At 42.7% G+C, this 10,837-nt stretch overlaps 1 protein-coding gene across 1 annotated transcript; it reads left to right on the top strand.

The window, feature by feature from the left end:
• Nucleotides 1–482: 482 nt before the first annotated feature.
• RFC1 (replication factor C (activator 1) 1, 145kDa) lies at nucleotides 483–10,646 on the top strand (the record flags this gene model as incomplete). The annotated part of the gene is made up of 13 exons (XM_008937796.1): nucleotides 483–879; nucleotides 1,842–1,951; nucleotides 3,542–3,656; nucleotides 4,126–4,214; nucleotides 5,242–5,379; nucleotides 5,810–5,905; nucleotides 6,061–6,159; nucleotides 6,575–6,729; nucleotides 6,845–6,962; nucleotides 7,866–8,011; nucleotides 8,500–8,713; nucleotides 9,753–9,944; nucleotides 10,471–10,646. Coding segments are annotated over 13 exons (1,965 nt in total), but the record flags the coding sequence as incomplete, so codon positions are not given.
• Between the last annotated feature and the right edge of the window lie 191 nt (nucleotides 10,647–10,837).

Genomic DNA, 10,837 nt, shown 5'->3' with positions numbered 1-10,837 from the left:
TTGCATTTAAAGATGCTATTGGTGTCTTAAGGAAAAGCAACTCTTAAGCTTACTAGTGAGTTACTTTCACTCCCTTTGCATTCTTTTGAGTTGAATGCTTTCTGGAAGTATTTTTTTTTGCAAGAGCTTCATGGGCCTCTGGCCCACGTGTTCCATTCTGACCATCATCAGTTTTGCATTACTTTAAAAAAACAAAACAACCTTGTGGTCTTGGCCTTTATGAGTATGGGCACTGCTGTTGGAATGACCAGAACGTTTCCTGCCTCTTTCTTGGGGCTTTTACTACAGAATGAGTTGGCATCTTGTTTAATAGTAGTTTATTTTTCAGAGGAATTTTTCTCTCTTGAGGTGTTTTTATCAATACATAAGTTTTCTTACTTTGAACACAAGTACAGGAGCCCTTAAAGACAGTGTGTTTAATTTACTCTTGTGGGTTTTTTTTTTAAATTTCCCTTTGATTTTCTTACCTTTGTTTTCCGAAGGCCAAGAAAGCAGAGTCAAGACCTAAAAGGACACCACAGAAAGCTGAAGCTGGAAAAAGGAATTTTAGCCCCTTCAAAAGAGAAACTGATAACAAAAAATACAAACCTACTCCTGAAAAAGGAGATAATGCCAAATCTCTCAAGAAAGAAACTACTGCTGTTCGAAAACTTATGGACTTCAAATGGCAGACTGCAGAGAGGAAAGAAACCCCTGAATCTAAGGAGAACTTGGTTTCTGAGATGAATGAAGATGGAGCAGAGAGGTTGCTATGGGTAGATAAATACAAGCCTGCATCTCTTAAGGCAATAATTGGACAGCAGGGGGAGCAAAGCTGTGCCAATAAACTGCTCCGATGGCTCAGAAACTGGCATAAGAATACCTCGGATGATGGACAAGGTGACCAGCATGGTTAATTTTTTTTTTTTTTTTTTCGTGTGTTCTTCCATGCCAGTCACACTGCTTGGTTCTCTCAACTGATAAGGGCTGTTGAGATAGCAGAGCAACTAGAAATTGGGCATGAAGCTGCAGTCAGATGCATTTTTAGTAGCAGTTGAGCCAGAATTTTTCTGTTGTTTTTGTTGAACCAGTTGTTGGCTTACCCCACTCCCCAAAAATACAGAGCAGAAAACTATCTCTGAAAATATTGATGGTCTTGTGGTAGTCTCTTAAATGTAATTTAATTATTTTTTTCCCCAAAAGAAAGCAAAATAACCTAGCAGTAATGTATATAAAAATGGCATCATGTTCAGCCTATTGAATTCTTTCTCACCAAGAGGAATGTTGGCCAGTGCTAACTTTATTTGTACACACAGTGAAACTACAGGATAGCAACGTGTCCAAAGGGCTGCTCTCAGGGATGGGGAAGACATGGATTGTTCAGGTCCTGGTGCTTTGTGACACAAGTAGTCCATGTCGTGTGTCATCCTGTAGACAGTTTGTTGTGTGGGTTTTTTTTCCCCTACATGTGTAAAATGGCACTTAAATTTCACTTCAGTCACAGTGGGTAGAGGTTTTTTTCTGTGGTATGTTTGGGGTGGTTTTGTGTAGGCTTGTTTTTGTGGGGTTTTTGTTTTGTTTGTTTTGGTTTTAGTTTTTTTTAAGGTTGTGGTTAAGAGGAAATTGCTGAAATAGCTGTATTACATCAATGGCACTTTTGCTATTTTTCAGTTTAGAACTGCTGCAAGTCTTAAACTAAGATAGTTTAAGCTGTGTTTCCCCACATGGTTAGGATGCAAATGTGTATGCATTTTTTTATATTCATATCGGGTCCTAAATGAGGCAAAACTCCAGAGGTGTTTACAGTATGGAGCTTGTTTTGTAATATGTACTTAGGTAAAGCCTGGAATGTTCTTTTGTAGCAAAGACCAATAAAAGTGGAGGCAAAGACGATGGTACTGGTTTTAAAGCAGCATTACTTTCTGGCCCACCTGGAGTTGGTAAAACCACTACAGCTTCTTTGGTTTGTAAGGTGAGTTCGTATTAACAAGTTGTTCACAGTACTTTCTGTAAGATACTGATTCCATATCTGGATACATACACAGTGTGCAGGAATGACCAGGGTCTGCTCCCAGCCTGGTTCCACCTGCTCAGAAGGGGATACTCAGGTGTCTTTATCAGGTCAGGGGCAGGAATGTAGCCAAGGGTGTCTGCATTTCTTTGTTAGATGGAGAGGAAGTGTATCACAGTATGTTGAACAGCTGGAAACAGTTTTCAAGAATTGAGTGTTCAGCACTAGTTCGACAAGTTGGAGAATATTTTCACTAAATATAGTGGTAATTAAATTCTGGCAAGCTTTTTGAAAGTTTCTATGACAGAAGCGATGGTTTCTATGGTTGTGGTTTTTATATATGTAACAAGGATATCTTTCTTGGACTCATTTTAAATTCAGATACTACTTTTAGGGTGAGAGAAGCTGACAGGGATATTTGTCCATTTCTAAATACAGCAAATTTAGAAATTAGCTTTACCTAAATTAGCTGGAACACTGTTCTGCTAACTAGACCATGAGAATCAGCTGAGAACTCCATATTGAATAAATACCACTAAAGCTACTTATTAAGAGTGTTATTGTATCAAGTTCCAGATTTATTTTTGTTCTTCCTTGACTTCGCAAAAACTTTTCTTGCAGTATGCTAGTACCAGTGTGGAAGGGTTGAGAACTATTGATCTTTGTGCTTGGAAGGAATGATTGCTTACCTAAATATTTGAGTTGTACAGAGTAAATCCTAATCCTCCCCCCCCTTGCTGCCCTAGAGCTTTGTGCCAGCAAGCTCATGCCACACCAAAAACTAGACCTGCAGAAAAGCTGGGTGTGCTGAGTGGGGCTCATTTCTGCATTAGCATGGTCTCCTCTGCTGTTTCCCAACCTAGCTGGCTCACAGCTGCCTCAGGTCTCTGCAGAGCAACTCTCTGTACTCCACGAGAGCAGGCAGCGAGGCTGGGAGGCGCGGTCTGCACAGAGCGGCGTGCAGCGGGCTGCTGCACCACGGCACCCCCCTGCGGGGGCGCTGGCTGGCGGATGCAGCGGCAGCTGGGTTAAGCTCTTTCAGGGACTGATGTGCAGCCCAGCCTTGTTCTGAGGCGCTAGCGCTGCTGGGGGAGCAATGTGTTCACCAGCTGGTGACTTGTTCAAAGCTTCTCTTCAGCTTTCAGAGGCACGTGGCATGTTTCTTGTCCTGGCTCTTTGTGCATAAGACTGATACGCAGCTGGAAATACCATGGAGCTTAGTCAGCCTTGGCTCCCAGTTCTGTTTCTATCCCTGGTGGCAGTTCTGTTAATCCTTCAGTCTGTGCCACTGGCTCCTTGCCACCCCATGCACCCACCTCTTCCCCTCCCCCTCGCCAAAACAAAAATTCTCTTTTGGGCATATCTGTTCCATGTCTTGTTATAAATATTTTTGGAGTGCAAGAGAAGAAAGGACTATAAAGGGAGAAAGGAACCAAAGCCACAAATTATTTGTGAAAACAGTGTTATGAGAGCTTTTTTCCAGAACTCTGAAATAGTCTTTCTGCGTGTTCTCTTTCACTGATCCATGTTCTCATTTTGTGCTTGGACCAGGAACTGGGGTACAGCTATGTGGAGCTGAATGCCAGTGACACTCGCAGTAAGAACAGTCTAAAGGAAGTAGTTGCTGAATCACTTAACAACACCAGCATCAAAGACTTCTGTTCTGGTATGTTTGTTGTTTGGAGGAGGATTTTTCGTGTGCTAGAGTCTGGTTACAGGAGGGACAGAGCTTCCTTGTTGCACAACAGCGTTAGGAATTTGACGTGCTCATCAAGTGGAGGCATTTGGCTTTAACAGGGATGGCTGCATTTACTGTAAGCAGTTTTATTTCATCTTCACTTGTAGAGTTAAATCTTGCTAGCAGCAGAATCAGTTGTTAATCTGCACAAATGTACTCAAGAACTCTACAGTTGCTCTTCTGTTGCATGGGACTTCTTTCTTGGAAGATGACGCAACGTTCTAGTCAGTTCTGTTCTGTGAACATGGATTCATGTGGTCAAGTGCCAGAACAAGAGGTTTCACCGCCACCTTGGTTGTCTAGGATGGGGTTACCCAACATATAAAGCCTTAGGTAAAATTCTGAGGAAGATCTTATTTTATTCCCATCTCATTTTCTTGTCCATATTCATTTTCAGGCACATCCTCATCAGTTAGCGGGAAACATGTATTGATCATGGATGAAGTGGATGGTATGGCAGGAAATGAAGACAGAGGAGGGATTCAGGTGAAACCCCTATAGTTACCAGCTCATGCTGTTGCTAAGAGTGCATACTATATACAGAACAAGGTGTTTCAGGCCAGTCTAAATGTCCTCAACCCATGGTCCATAGAAAGTCCCTGTAGAAAATAGCTTATCTCATCTGTTTTAGAAGTCTTTGTGTAAGAATTATTACGCACTGCTGAGGGGTGGGGGGGAGGCCCTTCTGTAAAAGAAACTTGGAGTAATGAACTTGGGGGTGTACACTTCAGGTGTTTGTTGCGAGACAGGTGAATTTATTCTTGGGTCTCTGCAGCTGACCTCTGCCTGTGGTGGGAGGTTTGTAACCTGATGGGACAGCTCCTTTCAGTAGGCAGTAACACTGAATAAACTGTGTGGCATAGACAGTGTTATACTTGGTTCTCATTAGCAGCTCCATTTCTAGCTTCTGAAGATATCCTATGGTCACATGCAATACTTGGCCTATAAAGCTTTGGCCTACAAAGCTTTAGCTCAGATGCAGGCATTTACCTTGCAGGAATAAGAAATTGCCTGATCTTACTGAAGGTGAAGTTCAGTTCAGACTTTGTTCTGGTAAGCCTAAGAATGCTGAAGTTTCAGGGCTGAGCTCTTTGGACAGGGAAGAGGTGGTATTTTTACTTCCTGCTTCTTCATTGGTCATGGCAGGGCGCTGTCAGGAAGCTGTGCCCTCCATCTGGGCATAGGCCAGGTCAAACTGGCCTTTGGACAAGGGAATCTAGTTCTGCAGGTGGACTATTGATCTGAATTGCTTCATGAACAATGGCCTAAACGTGGTTGGTGGTAGTGGGCAGATGACAGATTTACTGCAGCTGAACAGAACAGCAACTGGAAAAAGTAGGAGAGGGGCTTGGTTTTCACTGTGTGGAACCGTGGTTACAGTAAGGAAGAGTTCTATGGACTTGCATCTGTCAAGGATCTCAGTCAGAGGCTAATACTGCTTAAAATTAAAACTGGAAGCATTTTTATTCTCTGAGGTATCTAATATAATTGTTGTAATGTGTTCAATTCATAGGAGTTGATTGGTTTGATTAGACACACAAAGATACCCATCATCTGTATGTGTAATGATCGAAACCATCCTAAAATGCGTTCCTTGGTCCACTACTGTTTTGATCTCCGTTTTCAGAGACCTCGTTTGGAACAGATCAAGGTAAGAAGGCTGTTGCTGTATGGGCTGCACGGAATTACAGTCTGTACCTTCTGTCCTTGCGTGGCAGAAGTTACACAGAACTGGAAACACCACTTAAAACTTAATGGCTCACCTCAGTGAGAAATTTGCTTTTCTGAATGGGTTGTCTTGAGTTTTAATTCCAAAAGAATGAAGTATCCCAAAGCCTTTCCGATTTAGAACTCTATTTTAAGTATATCCAAAGATTTTTATTTTACATGATTATGTGCCTTTTTTTTACATCAGTTACAAGGGTTGAAATAAGTTTAGAAGAGAAAATTTAAGTTCTACGTGCTTTAAAAATAAACAAGAAAACCTAGAAAAATATGACGTGGATGTGTTAATGTGTTCAGTACGGAGAAGAATTGATGGGAATTCTCTAGTGACAGTTCCTCAATTGTGTGTATTGCAGGGTGCCATGATGTCAATTGCATTTAAAGAAGGTTTAAAAATTCCACCACCTGCTATGCAAGAGATAATCCTGGCAGCAAATCAGGACATCAGACAGGTCAGTGTCCATTCGGAAAGCATGTCACGTACAAGCCCTTGACTTCAATGTAGCTTTTGAACAGTATTATTTTTATCTAGAGATCAGGCTGTTTTCTTCTTGAGTCTTACATTTAAATTGTGTTGTGCTACCAAACTGTAAATTTCATTCTTCAGGTTTTACATAATCTTAATATGTGGTGTGCAAAAGACAAATCACTGACTTATGATGAGGCTAAAACGGATGCCAGCAGAGCCAAGAAGGATATCAGACTGGTAAGTGTGAAATATTGGAATGCCTTTTACTACCACATTCTGATATAATCACAGCTTTTTAAGCATCTTCGGAACTAAAGCACCGATAGTTTAGATGCAGGGAGCTGTTAAACTTGCCACAAATAGTTGAAGAACAGTAAATCCCTGAGTATATATTTCAATGTACTGGTCTCTTAAGTAAGATGCGATTAGGAATCTCATATTCCTAATCCTGAGTGGTAATTCTTATCAGAAGTAAAACACAGTTCTCAAAGCAGGTCATGTTTAGGAAGGAAATGCTGAACACTGAACTTGTACTGGTGAGTCTGAATGCTGTCGAGGACCATCGCTACAGTGATTTTGTTGCTCTTGTGCTGTGTCTTATTGTTTGTGTTGACCAGCAACCCACTGACTTCCTGAAATATCTTTTCCTTAGGGCCCTTTTGATGTTGTCCGGAAGGTCTTTGCATCTGGAGAAGAGGCTTCTCGTATGTCTCTTATAGACAAATCAGATCTTTTCTTCCATGATTACTCCCTAGCACCTCTTTTTGTCCAAGAGAACTATGTACATGTGAAACCAGCTGCTGCTGGGTGAGTTAATCCATACCCTAAACTGATGAAGGCTTCTGTGTCAGGGAGTAAAACTAGACTAAAAACTACCTGGGTATTTCTGCTTTGTGATACAGTCAGCTTTGTTTTTTTCCAGAGGAAATCTGAAAAAGCACTTGACACTCTTGAGCAGAGCAGCTGATAGTATATGCGATGGTGATATAGTGGACAAACAGATTCGTAGCAAGCAAAACTGGAACCTTCTTCCAACGCAGGTGAGCACTCAACAGTAATTTTATGTGCTTCATGGGTGTCCAGTGTAAAAGACTGATCCCTTGAAACTGATGTTTCAGGAATGTTTTTATGACCTGCATAGTTTATATTTGTTGTAGTGTTCTCTGTTCTGCTGGCGAGTAGAGCATATTATGAAATGAAATCTTCTGGGACTTTGAAAAGCTTGACCCTTCTTTATTGAGGCATTGGAGCACATGGCACATATCCCTTCTAGACAGTTACAAGCCTAGTGTTTTACTTGTATGCTTCCTATCCCAGCCTCTCACCAGGCCAGCATTTCTCTCCAAGCACAGGGGCCTGAAGTGCCACTGTACTACTTTTAACAATGGCTGAAATGCTGACAAGACTTGTCCTTAAAGGCCTACGACTGGCCCCAAAGAATGCATCATAGATCAAGGTGGAAGGGTCCTCTGGATGTCATCTAGTCCTCCCTCTTGCTTAGTGCAAGTCCAAGTGGGTGTGTTGCTTAGGAACTTTGCTAGCTGAGTTTATGTAGATTTGTGGTGTTCCAGGTGTCTCCTTCACCATGTCCATCTGTTGGAGACTACAGTGCCTGTTTGTGTGAAGTCAGCTGCTTGACTGCACTCTGAAATGAGAAACAACAAGCTTTGTTTTGTGTTTTACGTTTTTAATGGCTTTTAGACCCTAGATAATTTCACAGGTATTTTAGAATGTGCTAACAAACAGGGTGGTACAAGAGATGATGCTGTAACCTAAAAGGGGTTGAACAGGAACAGGCAACCAAGAAAGTTCTCTTTGGATGAGCTGTTTTTACTGGGGAATTGTCTGCATTGACGAGGATAGTCAATACAAGTAGGGTAGTGTGTTAGTGAGATTAATGTATTACAATTTGAGTTTGGCACGTGTGTGTATTTTTTTTTCAGGCTATTTATGCAAGTGTTCTCCCAGGGGAGCTGATGAGAGGTTACATGACCCAATTTCCTGTCTTTCCCAGCTGGCTGGGGAAATTTTCATCAGCGGGCAAACACGATCGTATTATTCAAGAACTTGCAATGCACATGAGTCTCAGGTAGTACTGGTTTATATTGGCTGCTTTGTCTCTTCTGGCATATATGGGCATGGATATTTAGTTCTCATGTAATTCAATACCTGGCATTAATTCCATGCTGTGCTTGGTACGAACTTAAGTGTGTATTCTGTCAGTATGCTTGTATGCTGGTGGTGACAGTGTCTTAGCACTCAACCTGGACAACAGTCAGGCTGCAAACACTTTCAGTGTTTCAGTCAGTGATACCGTGACTTTGGGGTTTCTTTTGTCCCCTGAAGCTGCTGTTCCTCAGTTAGGGATGTGTTCCCCCCGAGTGTTTGGTGTTTGAGTGCCTTGCACAGGGTTATCCCTAACGTGGTATGGCAAAAGGAACGGCACAGTACAACGTGCAGTTAGCTCTTAAGACAGCTGATGATCCATTTGTTGAGGGCCTGCCTACAGGGTGCTTCTGTTTAGAAGTGTGTGGTGGTGGTTGTACAGATTTACTTACTACTTTTGATTTGGCAAAGAACCCAGACATGCAAGAGGACAGTAAACATGGAGTATCTGTCATATCTGCGGGATGCGCTTGTCCAGCCCCTGAAGGACTTTGGAGCAGATGGTGTACAAGAAGCTATAACATTGATGGACTCGTACTGCTTGATGAAAGAAGATATTGAAAATATAATGGAAATAAGCACCTGGGGAGGCAAACCCAGTCCTTTCTCAAAGCTGGATCCTAAGGTAAAATTCACCAGCGAGTTTTTTTTTTTCCTTCTGTATCCTTAAAAAGAAATCCTAGAATAGCAGCTGTGGTATGGATGTGCTGCTTAAAACCTGAAGTTGGTGCAGCTGCTCCTTAACTTTGTAAATGAGCTGTCAAATGTGCTACTGAGGGTTCAGGGGTATGTCCTGAAACATAGATGGGCAGCACTTCATTCGCCAGTCCCGTAGCTGCTGTTCCTGGTGCAAAGGATCTCGTGGGGAGTCAGTTGTGTCAGGGGCATAGAAGTGGAGCACAGAAGGGACAGGGAACTGGTACCTTCCTACAGCCAAGCTGCTGGCTGCGATGTGCAGCACCTCCATGTGTAGTGCTGCCCCTCCTACCATTGTGCAGAGGAGAGGGATAACTCTATCTGTTATGGTGTGGGCACTGACCCAGGAGGCTGGTTTGCAGCTTGCTCCTGTCACAGTCCAGTCAGACAGACCTGCTGGACCTGTGGGTACTGTGTGGTGCTCCTCCAGTATCCAGCTGTATCCCTTTGGTGGGTGGGACCCTCATCTGGTACAAGTTGAACTTGTGGTCAAGTCGTGGCTACCGGCTAGCTAGGTGTGAGATCTGAACTGTGAGCTCCTGTCTCAGTTCAAGTGCTCAAGGAAAGAGAGAAGAATCTTCTCTACTGGTAGCTAAACCTATGCTACTGTCAGGTGTTTGCCCCTAGTCTGAATACACTACTCCAGTTGAGTGCTGCTGAGGATGGCTCTGGTATAAGTGACTTGGATGAGGTGGCAGGAGAACAACAATGCTGATGATATTAGAGACTGAAGTGAGGAAGCACCTGAAGATGCCCATTCTGAGCGTTATGGGACTCATTTAAAATGAGCCTTCACCACAGAGCTCTTAAATCCTTTCTGTATCCTTTCGAGACTGTCCTTTTCTTAAGTGTCTTTAGTCACATCTTCCCAAAGGAAAGATGATGTGGAATCTCTAGGGAAGAGCTGGCTAGCTAACAATCTACAGTTATTATGCTGATGCTAATAGTGTTTCCTTTCAACCTAACAGGTCAAAGCAGCTTTTACACGTGCCTACAACAAAGAGGCACATCTGACTCCATATTCACTTAATTCTGTCAAGACATCTAAAAGGCAATCAGGCTCTGCAGTGACCTTAGAGCTGAGTGAAGACTTGAATGTGGAAGAAACCCCGTCTGATGAGGATGAGCAAGAGACTGTTGAGAGTGATGCAATGATTAAGGTGACTAAGTTTCCTCTGTGTTAAACTACCACACTCAACAACTGTTCTCTCTCAGTTGCCTTTCTGGGACTTGTAACCATGTGAATTTAAAAAAATCATAGTAGATACAAAATACATAATCTCTCAGCTTTGAAATTCCTAACTAATAGTTGTGCAAAAATGTCTAAGTTGTTTTGATCTGTTGCCTTCTGTTGGACCAACATGTAAACTGTGAACTCCTAAATACTTTGTCCAGTGCCAAACCTTAGTAGTATTTTAGGTGGTGGTGGGGCTGGTACATTTGCTTGTAGTTGTCACAGATGGCAATTCCAGTAATACCCTTTTTACACAGCACCAAACTGGGGAGGTGTGGTCAGCCCTTAATGTTGAACAGTGTGTACTCCCCCCACGGCATTTAACAAATTCATACCCGGGAGGGGAGAGGAAGAGGAGAGATGGGTTTTTCTTCCAGCACTGACTGCATTTTGACTTGCATCCCAGCACCAGTGTAGTTGGATTTTAAACTGTTTGTATCTTCTGTTTGTAGCAAAAAAAGGTGAAGTCTTCCAAGCCACCAAAAAGAGAGAAAAACGAAGAAACAACAAAAAAAGAAGGGAAAAGAAAAGAGAAAACGAGACATTAAACAGAACAATATCTTGCTGTGGCTGCAGCTTTGCTTATTTGACTTGTGGGGGGAGTGGGGCTGGATCCAGAGCTGGGGCTGGGCCGCAGGCCTGGCGCGTCAGAGGCGCCTCTGGCGGTGTTACAGACCCTCCTCTGGCCAGGCTGAGCTGCCCCAGCGCCCTGCAAGCGTCGTGCTTCGCTACCTGACACTTAGGCAAAGTCTTCCTAGGACTTCACTGCCCTTTTTTTTTATAAATCCTCATTGTGCAGTGAACATTTTGTAAATAGTA

Source organism: Merops nubicus, unplaced genomic scaffold (assembly GCF_000691845.1).
Source record: "Merops nubicus isolate BGI_N331 unplaced genomic scaffold, ASM69184v1 scaffold5980, whole genome shotgun sequence".
NCBI classification, from domain to species: Eukaryota; Metazoa; Chordata; class Aves; order Coraciiformes; family Meropidae; genus Merops; species Merops nubicus.
Note: the sequence above shows the minus strand (reverse complement) of the source record. Positions and strands in the feature narration are given on the sequence as shown.